At 39.6% G+C, this 18,392-nt stretch overlaps 1 protein-coding gene across 2 annotated transcripts; it reads right to left on the bottom strand.

Annotated features, from left to right (window-relative positions):
- Nucleotides 1-750: 750 nt before the first annotated feature.
- mybpha (myosin binding protein Ha) lies at nucleotides 751-18,348 on the bottom strand. Of its 2 annotated transcripts, XM_072366755.1 has the most exons (14): nucleotides 18,121-18,348; nucleotides 16,725-16,784; nucleotides 16,391-16,456; nucleotides 15,858-15,992; nucleotides 15,293-15,460; nucleotides 11,373-11,461; nucleotides 11,075-11,270; nucleotides 10,617-10,756; nucleotides 10,202-10,361; nucleotides 8,495-8,631; nucleotides 4,444-4,630; nucleotides 4,248-4,310; nucleotides 1,327-1,368; nucleotides 751-1,108 (listed from the first exon to the last, which is right to left on the bottom strand). In XM_072366755.1, the coding sequence occupies exons 1-12, from the start codon at nucleotides 18,341-18,343 to the stop codon at nucleotides 4,270-4,272; spliced, it is 1,602 nt and encodes a 533-aa protein (XP_072222856.1). In that variant the 5' UTR covers nucleotides 18,344-18,348; the 3' UTR covers nucleotides 751-1,108; nucleotides 1,327-1,368; nucleotides 4,248-4,269. The 2 variants fall into 2 exon arrangements, with proteins under 2 accessions (XP_072222856.1, XP_072222857.1); XM_072366756.1 differs by lacking the exon at nucleotides 16,725-16,784 and having other exon boundaries at nucleotides 752-1,108.
- Nucleotides 18,349-18,392: the final 44 nt, after the last annotated feature.

The following is an 18,392-nucleotide window of genomic DNA, read 5'->3' as shown; positions in this document are numbered from 1 at the left end:
AAAAGAGGCATAACAAGTAAGCCTATTTACAGCTCGGTTGCAAGATTTATTCTGCTCATTTAAAAGAACATATGAGACATCCAAAGTCTTTCAGCAGTACCTAAATTTCTCTTTAAGTTACATTCAAGTTCAACAGATGTAAAATCTCCAGACATTACAGATGTGACACAGTTCAATGTAAACAGAATTAAAACTGAGAAGTATGGCAGTAACACCATGTGCGTTACAATTTTATTTCTTTAAATGAACTTACAAAACTATTTTATATCACTGGCTTCGCAACTGATTCACTGTGAGTCATCCATCCCGTTAGCACCAGGCCTGTGAGCCCAGCATCACCACCACCAGACTAATTAATTAAACTTCTACACATCAAAATGACACAAAGCAAAACACTGTAAGTTAGTTCTACTGATTTACCACTTTTATTTGCCACTTATACTGAGGTACCTGTTTATGACTTTGAGGAATATTAACACACCTATGTCTATATAGATATAGATATCTATATAGACATATATGTTTAAAAAACCACGTAATTGTCATTTCTACATGTCTCAACCCTTTAAAAAATTTAACCTCTTACAAACTGTCAGAATTCTTGAACCTTCCACAAATTAATCCAAACCTATTTGGATGACTCAATATCAAATTTTCTAAATGTATGCTACTTTCCTAAATCAGCCAGATCAATTTTTATAGGCATGTTTCTGTATAAAGAGATAATGCTTTTTATTTAATCTCTTAAAATTAGAAAAAAATTGACATAATATGTGATAAAATACAGTTTTTATTAAACAGAAATAGTAATTTCAGTAGCATGTCCATGGATTCACCGTTGAATTGAGTAGTGCACATACTTATGCTCTAACAAACAGGAAAAGGACACAAGCACAAAAATGTGATAAATATAGTCTTCCGTACATGTCACCAGCTGAAACAACATACATTTGTCAAACAACGATGCCTGGGATGAGTGTGGTGTGGCTCTTCCTTGCATACTGAAAGGACCGTGTGGGTGGAGAAAAATATGAAGATTTTTGTATTTCTTTAATATGTACACACAGCTGCACAGCCAGCAACAACTTCTCTCACTTCCTCTAACATTCTGAAAGAAAGGTTGGACACACAGAAAGTGGGAGAGGGATTTATAAAATGTTTAAGGTGTATAGACATGCACACACACACTTACACACACAACAGCCTCCATCATTGCTTACTTCACATTTATGAATTTTATCATTTTTGTCCCTAAGAGAGGCAGGTTCTACAATGATTTATATCCTCACACATAGGAAATACACACACGCGTACTTACAAACGTACCTTAAAACATAAGACCTGGACTTCTGCTGTTCTTTAAAGACACTGATGGAAAGATAATTAAAGACAGGGGTTAAATAGGGTCATGAAGCGTTAACAGTCACTTCAGCTAGGAATGTTCTGGTAGAGTGTGAAGATTTGTTAAGGCCCTCAACATGTGTGTGCACGCAAGATTCCCATGGTACTTTCCATCATGGATTATCTGGCTCGGTTTCTGCCCTCTTAGCCCATTCTCCCTACTTCTCACAGTACTCCACGTGGCCTGTCGACTCATGGTAATGTGAAGAGTTTGGCTGTGTGTCAGATCATCTGGAGTCATTTTTAGAAACTGTGGAGTGCTATGCTGACATCACCCCTACCTCCCACCCAAAGGCGCTCCCTGCTTAATCCTTCATCTTCCCTTTGAGGGGGCCCTCCCATGTATGGCCGTGCCTTATGGAGCAACATCCTAACACTCACTATCAGGGCACACTTGGCATGAAATCTCTCTTTGGGTAATTTGATCATAGGAGGACAGCTGTAAATACAGGTGTGAATGCATCCAAACACATCTAGGATGCACTGAGGTCTGATCACCACAGCCTCTTTTGGGGGTGGTTAAGAAGGCATGTAACCCCATGTACGGTAGGTTGTGCACACGCACGTGTCCCTGACAGCAGGGAAGGTCAACTATGGGAAGTTTAATTTATTCAGACTATCATACCATTATTTCTTTCATTGTTATTAAAAACATCTATTCAGATTCTTAAATATAGTACCTTTAGCTTCCTAACTTCTTTATCAACACAGACTCAATATACAACAGCTACATTGGTCCACATTTTACAATAAAGGCTAAAAAATTTTACAAAAATGACATTTTCCTGCAGCTAATGTGTCATAATGTCACTACATTTCTGTTGCATGTGAAGATGTATACCTTCAACGTTATTGCTACGTGATGTTGTTCAAGTTCAACATCTCACAACGTTCATGTCTTGCTACATCACAATAAACACTGTTGATCTGGAGGCTGAAGAGGGGGAATTGGGGTAGAGAGTGATATTATTCCGATGACTCCCATGCCAGATAGCATGAGCATGAGAACCATCTTGCTCAGCGTTTTCCCACACATTTTCAGTTTCTTGGGTTTGGGTTTTCAGTTTGATTGGGTTTTAGCACAAAAAAAAATCTGTTCGGCATTATAAAAATTTACAGTATAAGGTAAGGAGATGCATGTTTTACTCCTATTTGATCATGGAAACTGGGATCTCACATGGATGTCGCCCTACACAAAACAACAGTCTACATATATGTTGCCATCTCATGATTTTTAGCCATGAATTGTGACACTACATTTTAGGCATGTGGACAAACATACCTATAATATTAGTGAGTGGAACTGCTCTGCATTTATTCATTTATTACATCTTATAATCTCGTCTAGGTACAGAAAGGATTGAGTCACGTTATAAAGGTGGCCTCAAGCAGCAAACAAAAAAAAAAAAACACAACCTGTCATTCAATAATTATCTTAAATAACTTGCAAAGTACAGTGGGTCACGGCGATAATGTTTCACATTGCTGTAAAAAGAATCTGTGGCATGTCCTCTGTAGTAATATCAAACCATTATACTTCACTCTTGAACTCTTACAACCAGCTATTCCTTTAACAAACAGGTTCAGTCAAAGGTCTCTTCATTCATACAAGCTCAAATACTGTTTCTGCATCTGTTATTACTCTTCACCACTCTGTATTTTTTTTTATCTTTGTCACACTCTCTCCCTGCTTTGTGTTTTTAAAAGACTTTATAGGGCCTCTCTTGTCAACAGTTTAAATGACACTGTAAGTCTGCGGACGCTTCTTGAAACGCTACACCACCTGAGCATTTAAAACACTAAGACTGAAACATGAATAAGGCTGCCTAATAGTACAATTATAAATAGATAAATAGATATAAATGGAAAGCTGTGAAAACATCAAATTTGGTATTTCGATTTGAGTATCAGAATTCGCAGGGCTTGTAGTGTGGAGGAAAGAAGAGGGCAAGAGGGAAAGGACAGGTTATTTTTGTTTTTTCCAGTGTTTCTCTGCTTCTACTATACCGAAAATAAGCACTGAAGCATATGATGGAAAGTGGTTCTAATGCTTCTACAGTTTATAATCTAGTAGGCTACATACATGTTTTAGCTGTGCACAAAATTGTTCACCCTCAGGTAGTGACACAATTGTTGGCTAAAAGTAAATTGTAATTGTAAGCTAACAGCTTGAATAAAAATGATAGAAGAACTTAATGCACAAAACCTGGAGCTAAAGTAATAAATAAACTGATAAATCGTGAGCCAACACTTTGCTTTAACCAGTAAGAATTTTGATTATAATTATTAAGAAAAAGTTTAAATAGTTGGCTAACAGTTTTAATGTCAAATGTCAAATGTTTGGAACCGGGTTGCTTTTGTACTGCAAGAAAGAATGCCCTCATTAAACTTAATTTATACTTGCGAGATTGAGTTCTGGGTCCAGATCTAGCTTCTAATGTGGGCTTAACTCCTGTTCAGAAACAGAATGAACCACTGAAACACTTTTCAGTTGTCTGACTCTAATCGAAAGTCATGTGATTAATGTCATGTTTAGGATCCGATAACGTTTCTAAGAAGTTTGTTCTATTCCTCACACTGACTCGCTCTAAAAATATACGGCCAGAGAGTGAACTGCTCAGATTTTTCTATGAGTCACTAGTAGGTGGAAAAAGAGAATCATATATTGGGGCCGGTACAGAGCTCAACTTTAAATTGATTTACAGGTTATTTGTGTTTGATTAGTCTGCATTTAATTGCACTTTTATGAAAATGGAAGACTTAAGTGTTTGAAGTCCTCCAGTAATTATTCTGTGAAAAATTTATAACTTTGATTAACTATTTAATCTTTTCTGTGCGCTCCTTACCTCTGTAAGTTTAGATATTGGTTTATTTTCCCTTTTCTTTGTCAGTCTCTGGAAGAATAACCTCTGTTGCGAGAGAAAAAAATTAGTTAGTCAATCATTTATTACAAAGAGATTTATATCTGATGTATTTTCCAGTAAAGGCTAAAAATTTGAGAACGAGTCCAGAGATTAATTTAAATAGTCTGCTGATACATACGCTTGACCTCCAGTTTGCAGGAGACAACGGCCTCTCCCTGGGCGTTCTTGGCTCTACAGGTGTACACACCACCATCAAAGCTACAGGGCTTACGGATCTCGAGAGAGCAAATGCCCTGATTGGATGACTGACGAAACTTGGGGTCATCACCAATGATCATCTGATTCTTCAACCACTCGATCTTAGGCTGGGAGGAAGAGAGGAGACATTTATAAATCATCTAACATGTTCATTTCTCACAGATAACTGCCTTGTTTTTACTTTAAAATCTGATGCTTATTTGATGACAAATAATTAAAAAAAAACATGCATAAGCCCATGTTCATACCAAATGTGCTTTGTCATTTTTAAATGACAGTTAGTTTGTATCTTTATCATTAGACAAGTGTCAATAGGCAGTAAGCCTGAAGCACAAATGTATATCACAGAATATGTAATAAAGCAAACATAACTAAAGATAATAATTCAAACCCAAGAAATACAGGACTGTTTAAGTCTGAAGACCAGCATTTTATTAAACTAAGCAGTGGGCAAGCTCAATCTATATATGAACGCAGAGAAAAGTCCTACACCATTTGAACAGCTGATTAAGCTCAAGCACATTCTCAAAATTGAAGATATGTTCCCCGTCCCTCTGTTTCTTCTATGCTGAATTCAGGCTATTCATGTTCTCTTTGTCGTTTTCACTCCCCAATGCTGCCATTAATTTCATTCTCAATTCCCATGTGACTGTTATCATCCCATAATATTCTTGCTTCCCAGTCTCTGGGAGTAATGGATACTATTTTTCAGCCTTCCAGAGCAGCCAGCCAGCAGATATACAGTTAATGGGTCCAATGTTCTTGTGCCGAGGATGAATTTGGATAAAAGGCTAACAAAAAGTTAAGCTGTTGCAAAACAATACCAGCTGTTATTGGCGACTGTTTTCCACCTCAGTTGCCTTTGTCACAACTTTTTACCTTCCATTCAACAAAAGCCTTCTCAAATGGTCATACTGCTCCCACTGCAAATGGACCTCAACTGGATACTAGAAAACTGCTGCTGAAATCCCTTAATTCAATATAATGCAAGTTACGAAATGTTAGGATGCTAAAGCACAACATACTCAACATGGCAAACACTGTACCGCCTAAACATTATCAGCATGTCAGGACCGTGAGCTCAACATGGCTCCCTTGTGTCACCTGGCATGGCTGTAGACTTGAGCTCATTTAAATGACAAAGATAAACAACAATGTAAACCTGCGACCCAGCTGGGTAGCAAAAATAGGACCTTTAGTGATACAGCAACATCCCTGTGTAGACCTGATAGTACATCAAGCCATGCTTGTTATGTAGTCTCTCCATCTGTGCGCGACAGCTCTTTATCAGAGCTGGCAGGACAACTTATCAGACTTCTGGACATGCCTTTCTGCTAAATCTCTTCAACAGTTCTTAACAGGCTCTAATGTCCATGCCAGTGAGGAAAGTAGCTCCATAACCACATGCTAAACATTTACAACCCACTTAATTCGACATTTATGATAGATAAATAAGAGATGAAGATGAAAAAGAAAAGCAAGGGAGAAAGAATAAGCCTGCAGGAGAAGGTGGATGAGATAGAAACTAAAATGAAACACTTTGTAATTACATAACTAGAAAAAGCTCTTCCTGCAAAACAGCAGTGAGAATGCTGATGAGCTGAATGAGGAACCCTGAAGATGCTGAAGAGCAGAAAAATGTTAACAGTTGCAGAAACTCTGTTGCAGAACTCTTAGTCGAGATGAAAAGGTTAAATCAGTGGCCAGAACATTGTCCTTAAATGTCTGCTGCTGTGAATCAGCAGAGCTTTGAATGTAAAAAAGGATTCAAAGAGACAGATGTGAAATGAAATGAATACACACAGACGACAGAGCAACATGATTTAAACTGCAGCAGTTCAATTTTTCAACAACTTTAAGTGGCCTAAAGTGTCAGAGGAAACATTTCAGTTAAAGGTTAAGGATTTAGTTGAGACGTACAGTGGATGAGGCCAACATGACAGCCACCTGTGTCAAAGGAAAGCAAAAAGTTTTACTTCGTGTCCATCAGTTTAAGACTGTTTAAGTGTGTGTGTGTTAGTAGGTGTATCTGTTGCAATTTGCTGTTTCACCACACAAATATAGCCTCTAAATATCATGTAGATGTTTGTGTGTCTTTTTGTGTCTTTGTGAATCTCCAGGGATGTGAGTATGTATGTGTTTCTGTATCAGAGCAGTGGAGTTGGTATAATAGTTGAGACTGCTTAAATCTATGTGTTTCATATATTGCTGAAACATGTGTGGTAGGTGAGGCTTATATGCCACTGGAATATTTTGAATAATAAAGCAGAAAACTGAACAGCTTATTCATGTAAACATCATATGTACCTGTGTGAGCAGCTCCTGTCTGTTCTGTCTGTAAGTTATGATGCCATGGGGGAGATGCTATGAGAGTCTGGGCTGAGAAATGCACTTAAACTTTGTGTTAATCCTTTCCATTTTGTGGAAAAACTGTAACTCCAGCTGTCATAGTTTTTACGCCGCAGGAACAACAAGGCTTTGTTGATCAGATCAAATGTGTCACTTGTGTTACTGAGGCAAAAATTGTGGAAATTAGAGATTTTTAAGATAAGATGTCTCTTTAGCTTTAGGGAGTAAATGCTTGAGTTTTTATTGCAGTCTATTGGGCAGATGGAAGGTACTCCTGGGATTTACAGGCTTATAGTTCAAAAGGTAAACTTGTGATGGCAATGAGAGTCATATTATGACAATTTTTCCTACATTTTGATGATAAAATTATGTCTGTCGGTTAAATATTGTGGACAGTGAAAGGTTAAAAACTTTTTCTGTCTTCTGTACTCTGCCAGGGACAGGCATGGAGGCATGTAATGTAAACTCAGAAATGGACCAAAAATGTACTCAATTTAAAACTGTGATATTTTCAAAATTGACTGAAATTTAGAAAAACTGAATTAGACAGAAATAGCAGAATGCCTTGAAATCCCTTTAAAGTTTGAATGATGTCTCCAGCTGAAAGTATGCTGAAGTAGGATTTGAAGCATTTTCATTCATTTCAATGAGGGGAAAGTTTTCATAAAAAGCAAAAGATCTTTATAAATACAATTATAAATCATAATTATAAAAGTTAGAAAAAACAAATGTTGTAGTCTTTTGCACCGACAGTGCTACATGCCTCTATTTCCATGTTCCCAAGCAGATGATAATTGGATATGTTTTCGCACCGCTGTTACAAAGCAGCTATTCATTCAGACATGTTATATCTCAGTCTACATATATGTTTGCCAAAGAAAAAAAATTGATAACTCGATTTTTAAGAGCCAGAGATTCAGAAACATATCAAACTCACATTCTCAGCTGTAATGGAAACATCCATCTCCCTGCTCTTACCCTCTCCTTACTCATCAATCTTTCGTTTCTCCATTTCCAATGCTAAATTTTGTGGTCAGGCATGAGAACAATCACAGATTCTTTATCAGTTTGTTTGATCTGTCACGCTTACAGTGACATGTGCAGACCGTCCGGCCACTACTGTCCTTGGGGAGAGGCCAAGGACGGCTGAGACGAACAATCAACTGCATTTCCACCCTGGCCTGCCACCTAATCTGTCTGAGTCTGTTGGACAACTGTAAAGATAAGTTTAACCGGAGAAGCGGCTGCCAGGCAGAGTGAGAGACATGCTGAAACTTTGTACTGACATGCCAGCATGATCCCTACCCTGTAGCTACAGTGGATCTTTTTAGCTGTGACATTAATAACTCATTTGAGGCAGCATGTAACTCACTAAAACAGTTTATTGAGTCCATATATTGAACAACAATGTTTTGCATGAAATATGAAATATGCAAAATTTAAGCTTCCCCTTATAATACAAAAAAACTAAAACATTTTCAACCCATTCATGTCTCAAATGTCTCAAATGCCCAAGGAGGGAAGAGAAAAAAAATGAAGCTTTATTAAATCAACTTAATTTCTCTTTCAATGAGGAGAAGTTCTGCAGAAGCTATGTGTGAGTTAAAGAGTGTATGACTGACCTTGGGACATCCACGAACAGAACACAGCAGCTTGGTGGTGTATCCCACAGTGGCAGCACGGTCCATGAGGGGAGTGGTGAACTTGGGTGCTTCAGAATAGTCGCGATCCTGGTACTCGGGAGGCTTGTAGATAATACCTGTTTTCAAACACAGATGGGTTAAGACGGATGTGTTCACTACATCTGGGTATCATTTGTAAAATTATATTAAAACACTGTTCTTATATAGAGAATGGTAATAATTGGCAACACTGGATGGAGGTTTTTACTGTTGAGCAGAACAGAAATACTAGTTACACCAAATGGTGGTTATGCCACAAAAGGCTAACCTGTGGATTAAAGTCATGCTACTAAAAATTTGCTGAACAGCAGCACTTTGGCTACATGTAGGTAAACTAAAGTTAATGGCATAGCTCAAGTGGAGGAGAGTGAAGATGCGCTGATGCATTACATAGTGATATTTTTGCAGATATGAGGTTACACATGGTAAGCTAATGGTCATATTAGACCAGCAAAAGACACAAGAGACAAAACCTTCCAGTGGACTGTACTGAGCAACAGTCTTTGATTATTCAATTTTACAATTAAGCTAGTTTGTGTTATTTCTTTATTTTAAAAAAACCTTACTTTGTCATTAATATTCATACAATAACGTTTGTTAGCAGAATCAGCACCATTTTATTTATGCTTCTGCAAACTGGTGAGTTACAAAGACTCAAAAGTGTCTGTGATGTCTCCATGTAGCCTGAAGGAGAACAGATTCAGACTTGTGTCAAATGCGAAGGCAGCTGGGCCAATTGTTATCAAAAGCAAAAACTTTAAGCAAGAGTATGTAACGATAACAAAGACAGATGAGAGAAATGGATTCAATTATTCAAATCTATGTTTCTGCAGCGGGTCCTGCACAGAAAATAGCTGTATAGCTGCCATAAAAATGGTACACAGAGGAAGAGAACTGTTCAGAAGGTGATGGGGAAAAAAGTGGAGTATTCATTGTGGATACAGTTTCATGAGAGTCTGTAGAGTACACATTTAAGAAATGGAAATTCGTATTCATCATGTAATGCAAGAGAGGGAAACAGCCTATGAATTGACCCTGTCAAAGAAGCAAAATGCTAAAGAGGGACTTACCTTGAATTAACATTTTTACATTATGCTGAAATATATAGGCAGATATAGCTGACATCAATGTTTGAAAACCACAAAAAAAACATACTGATGCTGATATAAATTGTATCATATGAAAATAAATATCCATATTAATCAATTAGTATCCAATCAATACTATCAAAATAGAAAACACAAAGACAGCGGGCACTATTTGAATATGTCACACAGCCGATAGTATGCACAGACACTGACTCACGTCACCAATGGCATTTGAAGGGTAGTCTACATAGGTAAATATGAAAACACTTCCTAGCACAAACACACACACATGGCGCTCTGCCAGGGGTCTTAATGTTTTCGCAGCCTCTTAAAATTCATCTCAGACATAGCTGAACACTGGCCAAGAGAGTTATCCACTTATGTTTAAAGCTTTGCCAAGGTCATTCCCACTCCTCAAGTCTTCACTACGGACTCTTTCGAACTAACTGCGGTTCATTTATATATGCTCTGGAGGTGCAGCCTTGTAACTACAGCTCTTTTCTATATAAGCAAACTTGAAAGGAAAATAAAGGAATTGCGAAATGTGAAAAAGTTTCACCTGTCTTCTGGATTGTGGCGACTTTCTTGGTGACAACACTCTGCTCACTGATGCCCACCTGGTTCTCAGAGAACACCCTAAAGATGTACGAGTTGCCCATGATGAGGTCTGAGATGGTGGCAGTTAGCCTGTGGTAGTGCTCCAGCACTGTGAACCAGTCCTGCAGGTGGAGACACAACAGACTGGTCACTGGTTTTCCATCACGGATGAAAAATCCCTGCTGCTGAATCCCTGCCGGGTGAAGTATTACCTGTGAGTTCTAAATCAACCCATTAGAAACTTTAAATCTTTGTCACCACAATTATCTACCTCACTCAATTTTCACCATCTTGATTTTAGCTCTTGTTTTTTTTCACAATTTCCCCACTTTGGGGGATTAATTGTTTTTTTTATGTAAGCATGTGTCATCTCATACCCCTGTCTTCATATCAGCCTTCTGAACAGTGTATCCAGTGATGTCTGTGTTGCCGTTATCTTTGGGAGGAGTCCATTCCAGAGCAGCGTTGAATCCCCAGGTGTCCACCAGCTTCAAGCTAGAAGGAGGACCGGGCCGCTCTGAGGAGACACACTACCATCAGTTTTACATCCAAAACTATTAAAACCACAACCACGTTGTTCTTCACAGAAAGACTGGTGCCAGCTCCAAGCCAAATAAGATCTAAGATCTATCATGTGCCTAACATCTGATCCCACATTTACTAGCAGCAGCCTCAAAAAGTTTCAAAACCAAAATGTCAATAGGTCAGCCGAGCACATTAATCAGGGAGGTCTGAAGTCAGTCCACATGTTGCATCCACATTATTCTGTGTATGCATTTGTCTATGCTGGTTATGGTTACATTATCCAAAATAAACCCTGCCATGCATGACTCACCCACGATCTTAAGGGTGAGGGTGGCTTTGTCTTCAAAGCTCTCCACTTTAAGAGCCATCTCATAAACGCCAGAGTCTTCCCTCTGAGCACTGCGGATAAACATGATGCTGTCCTTGTCACTGTTCCTGATGTTGACCTTCTTTGTATCCAAAGGCTGACCATCCTTGAACCAGGTCACTACAGGTTTGGGCTTTCCCTGAGAAGTTGGAAAAAGAAACATTAAAAACATGCAATGACAGGAGTTTTATCGCTCTGTTTTTGTTTTTCATGAATTTTTCATATATGGGTGCCATCTTACAATGAATGGGATGACGAGGTTGATCTGCTCCCCAACCTGCTTGACGTAGCAGGATCTGAGAGTACGAGGCAAGCGGATCTTGGGACGGTCTGAAAAGTCGAGTCAAACATGTTTATCCCCATCCATGTTCTATAACTTTAATAACTGCACAGAAATGTTGCACCTTCTGTACCAAATCATCCATTTGCTAGCATTAGCTAACATCACCAGCCATGAGGGCACAGGGTACAAACTGTCACATGTAAATATCCTGTTCAGGTCTTCAAAGTGGGGTCACACCTTCTCCAACAAGAGATCAACAAGACATACCTGACATGCCAGACACTGCTAGGCAAAACTGACACGAGAAACATAACTAAATTGGTTAAAATTAACCCTTAAGTTTGTACATAATGTCCAACATTGCAAACACATCACAAAAAGAACTGCAATAATTGTGATAAGAAAGGTAATGATGTGGATATGTTCTTAATCTGGTCTTTTGGAGTTGATTATGATGTGTCAATCAACTTGTTAAACCATAGAGTTTTGTTTTTTAAAACTTCCACCTGAAACCCCACCTCAGATTCAAAACCACAGTATCTGGGCAGAGAGTGGAAAAAGAGTAAGACTCTGCATCCAGCAGCTCCTAAAATAGATCTGGTGACACGAAAGTCTTGGACGAAACCTTTCAAGTGTCCCCCCGTGTCATGTGCATAGAAAAAGAAAGAAGATGTCATAATTTTCAACTGTCCTGCTAGTAGATTCTGCTGTGAATACATTCACATGGATAAAATTGCATCATGGGTGAGATTTTGTGCTACATCTATTCAGGTACTTAGACTGCTGGCTGGTTTTCATTCAGGCCAGGTGCTAAGTAACAGAAACAGCATCCTTCACATGTTTCTGCATAAGCAGCAAATATTTCAAAAGTTCTCTGAGCTTAGAGGATACATAAAACCCCCAAGCTGCTGCCCTCCATCAACTCTTTCATCCTGCTGTTTCTCCTCATCCGCTCAAAATGTCCTCTTATCTCACACCCCATCAAGCTCCTTTTCATATTCATCTAGCTATCACATTGACCCACTCTCTGTCTTGCCTAACACGTCTCATCGCCTCGTGTTCTTACATTTAGCACCATATCAGTGTTGCACAGGCTGGGTGTAGCTCCTGGAGCCATTATTTCCCTGGAAGATCAAGTCTGCCCCCAGATTTGGCTCAAACACTAATCCCTGCTAATCAACAAACCTGCCAGCAATGCCCAGAAGTGTCGCTGTCATCAGAGCATCCAGCAGCCAGCAAGTCCTCCTACAAACAATATGTAATCTGTCTTTGTCTCTGGATAAAGTGTCTTTGTGGGGGGCTTTCGACAAATGTAGGACAGTGTGTCTTCATCAGAGGCTTGTACATGAGTGACACACAGCTGAATTTACCCCCAACAAGCCACTCAGAATCCATCAATTGGGCTCATGTTTCACTCTCCTCAGATGACCAGCAGTTCTGTTTGCATGACCGCATTTCTCTCTAAAGTCCCCCGGTTCGTCACAGTGGTTTGAGCCTCTAGCAGGAAATTTATTCAGATGCATTCAGCCATGTGTCTGAAAGTGGATAAGTGGGGCACGTGGGGCACTGACACCATTCCACTTTGACTCAGTGAGTGTCTGCTTTTAACATGCAAACAAATATATATATATATATATATCCTAATCATTATCACCAGTCCACACTTTTCTACTTCTAAATCATCACAAATGTTGTTAATTTGAAAAAGAAAAAAGATTTTTTTTTAAATGGCCTTGTAAACTTGCTGTGTAAGTTGATGCTTAAAAGGAAGTGTATGATCAGGCGGTGGCAGCAGAAGTTATTTTAGGTATGGGTGTAATAAACAGAGTAGAGGGTGCAGAGGTTTCCAACCAGAAACAAAACAATCACCATAGCCAAGTGCAAGAGAAACAGAGCAAGTTTTTTCTTTAAACGAATACAGGCCATGTTTCTGCTCTAAAAGTGGATATTTGCGGTTGCTGATTTGCATGATCAGTGGTGTGAGTAGAAATTTCAGTTCATTAGAACTGATGTGTAAAAGGTGTTTCCATGTCCTTCCAGGCACATTATTATAGTTTGTCTAAGAAAAATGGAAGAACCACCTCAAACAAAGTTTTGCACTTCCATCAACTTTTTCCAATAGCTCAAAATTCCCATTACAAAATGAATGATGGAAAACTGGCTTTAACAGTTAATGAGCTTGATAGCAGAAAGCATGGCTAGTGACAACAGTGCTGATACGCTTATTTCAAAAGTCTCAAAAGGTTCATGCAAAAGTGCAACAAATGTGTTCCCTTTAAGTCATAGTATAGAAAATTGTTTATTCAGTGATTCTGCCTGGACTGGCTGCAAAAGAAAACCAGAGCTGCAGTCATGCAGTTGTACAAATATGGCCTGGACTTGGTACAGGAACCTCAGAGGGGGAAAAAGTGAAGCAACGTTCTTGCGTGTTTGCCTTTAGACCGCTTATCTGATGCAAGTATTTTTGTTCTCTGTAACATGTCAGAAAGCTGTTTTGAAAATCACGGGTTAGATCTTAGATCTTACCTTAAAACACTATCTTTGTCACCATCATGGGGCCATCATGCAGATTTTTAGCATCATTTTACCACATTTTCTAACTGTGTTGACATTAGCAAAAACATTTATTAATTCTAATCACAGTGCAGCTGAGACTGACAGGTGGCATATGGTGAGAAAACTTTGACCCAGTGATAACTGCCATAAGAACCACCTATCTGTACAAATCTTGATTTGGACCAAAAAGAGTTGGACTGACAACAAACACTTACACCTCCAGAGCCTCGCTGTTAGAATGGCTGATAATTCAATTGCAGCATCTGTTAAATATATATCATTTACATGTATTATAATGTCATTAAGCGATATCTATATGAGACAACAAGACAGCTAGAGCAGCGGGGCCATAAATAAACTGAGTGACAGAGTTAATGTCAATAAATCACATGACTGCCAGATGGTTTGTTACACAAATGTTTTCCTTAGCTTGTCTGAGGCTGCCATTAAATCATCCTTAGGACCCACAGCAATAGACTCTTCATAGCTAGAGAGTGTCTCTCGGAAGTTCCCAGGTTTGACGAAGCTTTTACCCAAATGAGATCTGGTGTTTCCAAAGCAGGCCACTATAGATCAGTCCATCGTTTCTATCTCATCCCCTGGAGCTGAGTTTAAATGTATGATTTTGATTTCATTCATAAAGTAGCAGCCACATCACAATGCATTGTTTGTGCATTTTTTTAAAGTATTCACCATCAAACTTCATAACTGCACAATTCATAATACTCCCAACATATTTGCTCATCACTTTTTAAGTCTTTAGATTGTTAACGAGCAAGGAAACAATGTGTATGGTCAGCTGGTTTTGATTGATTAAGAGAGAAATGCTCAATTAAAAAAAATTGAGTGCTTTGTGACCTCTGAAGATGTCCAAATGAAAGCTTGATTTACAGTCGACGAAAGCAGTTGTCAGCACCTGTGGGATTTATGCACATACATCTGTGCAGTCCATCTGAAGCTGGCAGTTAATACCACCTCAACCTCCCTGGTTGCAGCACGAGTATTTTAAGGATAGGTCATAAGTTACAGCTATCAGGGAGCTCTTGACAGATATCGTAAAAGTTGGCTTAACACCAGTAAAATTCTGAACTCCGGGATTTCTCGCAGGACAATTTGTACAGAGTTTTACTCATTTACAGCTCTACACAAAGAGAGGTTCTCAGTGCATCAAACAAGGTACAACTGTGGCTCCTTCTCCAATAAACATAACAGTATGTTGGATAACTGCCAAAATTTGGATTAACTTTGTCAGAAGAACATAATAAATTTGGAATTTTCCCTTTCTCTGTGCGCTAAGTGCTCTGACTATGACGGCTACCCACCAGCAATCTCGCGGATCGGCACAGGCTCAGCAAGTGTTCCAGGTTCACTACGGCCACCAGGGTTTACAGCCACCACACGCACAAGCAGCAGGTCGCCGGCTGTCAGGTTCATGATGCAGTAGTGGTTAGCTGTGGTCAGATCTTCGTTAGCTACAACCCAGTCTGTTGCTGTAGGGAAATCAAAGGTTTGTGTTAGTGAGAGGCTTTTAGGGTAATTTATGATTTTATATCATCACTATTTGAAAAGGTGAAAATGATGTCAACCTGATTTAAATTTCCCAAATGCTAAACATCCCGTAGATGAGATATACTAAGTGGTTTATCACCTGTCGACACACAAGTTTACAAACAACCTGCCCATAAGAAGTATAGTAATGGCTACCATAATGAAATCTTAGAAGGCATGCTGTCATCCGAGTAAAAGAGCGCTTCTAAAAGTGGTGTCAGGGGGATACTGTGACAGCCGGGAGACTGATGCCTGCCGTATACGGTTTGAACCCGGCTATGAGTCTATCTGACCCCTGACACTCTGGAGACAGGTGCAGCCTTATGCACACACACTTACTTCCATCCTTGCAGTACTCTATGGTATAGCCATTCAAGCCAGAGTCTCCAATGGTTTCCGGCGTCTTCCATTTAATGGTGAGGCTGGAGTCATTCACATCATCCACTGACACATTCAAAGGAGCGCTAGTGGGGGCTGTAAAAAGTGGAGTGATTACAAAGGTGGAGGATGAGCTGAAAATATACACAGGGAAATAAGTTCCATTTTTACATTATGTTTACAGAGGTGTGTAAAAGTATCTTATTGTCAATTATTCTGCATTGTTTTCTATGCAATATTAAGAAAACTTCCAATTATAATTCAGCATAGCTTCAGGAGTCCTAATACAATTATTACTCAATGTCTGGAGTTTGTTTTGAAAGCAAAAATGTCAAATAATTATTGCCTCCAGCTTAGCTGAATACACTTTTAGGCTTTTCTTTGTTGTTTTTTTTTAGTAAAGATATTTAGTTACTCCTGGTTTCATGTCTCTTTTTGACCTTGATTGGGGACTCAAAGCAGGATGCAGCTAGCAGGAGGGGCGGCGATGTTACCTGCAGGAGGCGGAGGCGTGGGTGCCTTGGGTGGCTCCTCAACTACAGCAGCCTCTGCTGGAGCAGCTGTTATCAAACAAACAGGTTAAGCCAGACCATCATTTCTCCACAATAACACCTAAACTTATTAGTTTCAAGATTTTATTTTTCTTCTTTGGGAATTTGGTGCCATTTGACTATAGAAGACACCAGGAGGTTCAACGTTTTGTGAAGAATGGACCACAGCAGTCTCAGCATGTGGGGAAAGGCATTTTAAATCAGGCAGTTGCCAGTATTAGCAGCACAAAACGTACTCTGCGTGTTAATGTGTTTGTGTGTTGCAGTTTATGTTTACCGTCTACAGGAGCATCTGCAGCTGGAGTGGTGGCGCCGTCTTCAGCGGCTGGGGCAGCAGCTAGCATTAAATTGTCATTAGGGAAGCAAATTAGTGGGATCACTCATGCAGGTAATCAATATGTTTTTAGCTAATTGATCAACATGGGTCTCACTGAAGCACAGCACTGGGATGGAGAGGATGAGAATATGCTGTAGGTATCCACAGATACAACAACAGAAGTGTCTAAGAGCCAAAAACTGATCCATGAGCTCAGGAAACATTTGCTGCCAGAATAAGGCCATTTTATGTCCATAAAGAGAAACTCTGAGGTTCTGACAATCAGACAGCGATTAAAGATGAAAACATACAGTAAATGTCATAAAGTAAGAGTATGAAATACAACAGGTCATGACCCAGAAACACAAGCAGCATGTGTGCTGCACAGCAGGCCGCAAACACACATCTTCCATTACAGCTTGCATGTATGGACTGCCTGCTCTGTGTGTTTGCCCTCAGTCGGGGTTGTTGCACCTGCTTCTTCCTCTGTGGGAAGCTGAAGTTAGGGGTTACATGTTGAGTTCAGCAGCCAAAAAACAGTATGCGCCATTCTACTAAACCCACCAGTGATGCACATGATCTGCAAGATCTGGTGATCAGATTATCTGCATGAGATAAAGAAGGATTGCCTTCTTCTCCCTGAAACAATATACAAACAGGTGGACAGACCTGGATGGAAATGTAGACGTCAGTGGTGGGTCCTGACCTTTAACACATGCATTAGTCCCATGCATTTTGTTCTGCTACTTGTTCTATTAGCAACTGTTTCGGCAGTGTGCAACAACTAACATGAAAATGTTAATAAATAACCAAGTAATTTGCAATTTATCAGATACAGGTGATGTATTAAACAAAGATGATGAAATCCACCATATCCAGAAGAAAGAGACAGTAAAAGGCATTTCTCTAGTTTTCGTGAACTGGAAAAAGTAGGTACTGTATAAAAAAAATGAATGGATAGACAGATGGATATTTGTGTACAACAATTGAAAGTCCAACAGAGTTTAATTATTTTCCAAATCTGCAAAGCAGAAACGATTCAGCGATCAATAGCTTCAAGAATACATGCATCCAATCTTATGTTGGTTTTAAGCTCGTCTTTCAAATCAGTGTAGGGGTGGCTGGTGGCTCCTTATCAGTTGAGCTGATACTGCTAAACATCTGGCTTCGGTAGACCACAGCTTTGTTTTGTATTGTCAGTGGGTCCGTGCAATGCTCATCCATAGTTGAATGTCTTCCATGTATTATTTACATGTAGCCTAAGCATAAAAGTTACTTCAAACCTTTTGTTAAACGTGACTCTAGTTTAGTGTGAGCTTTGAACTCCAAAAAGCGTTAGTCGCGGTTATTCGGGTACCTGGAGAACTTTCCTCAGTCGCGGGGGTGTCCTCTAATGAGGCGGCGGGAGTTGCTTCCCCCTCGGCTGCAGGAGATGCCTCCGCAGGGGCCTCGACGGGAGCGGCATCGGTAGGTGGAGCCTCTGCAGGTGGAGCCTCCACGGGAGCGGCTTCAGGCTCAGGTGCCTTCTCAACAGCCTTCTTGGCTGGAGATTTCTTGATGGGTGCAGGTTTGCTCGGCATCACGATCACAGACAACTCTGTGCTGAGATCCAGAATCCTTGGTTATATA

The sequence above is a fragment of the Leuresthes tenuis genome, unplaced genomic scaffold (assembly GCF_036924035.1).
Source record: "Leuresthes tenuis unplaced genomic scaffold, fLeuTen1.0.hap1 SCAF_16, whole genome shotgun sequence".
Lineage (NCBI taxonomy): Eukaryota > Metazoa > Chordata > Actinopteri > Atheriniformes > Atherinopsidae > Leuresthes > Leuresthes tenuis.
The sequence above is the reverse complement of the archived record's forward strand: the minus strand, read 5'-3'. Positions and strand labels throughout refer to the sequence as shown.

Excerpts from the sequence above, each read along its gene's own strand:
- mybpha (XM_072366755.1), bottom strand. The coding sequence starts at position 18,343 with ATGCCGAGCAAACCTGCACCCATCAAGAAATCTCCAGCCAAGAAGGCT. Across the intron at positions 10,362-10,616 it reads AGGCTGATATGAAGACAGGG|GACTGGTTCACAGTGCTGGA; the intron begins GTATGAGATGAC and ends CTCCACCTGCAG. Across the intron at positions 8,632-10,201 it reads CGCCACAATCCAGAAGACAG|GTATTATCTACAAGCCTCCC; the intron begins GTGAAACTTTTT and ends GTTTGAAAACAG.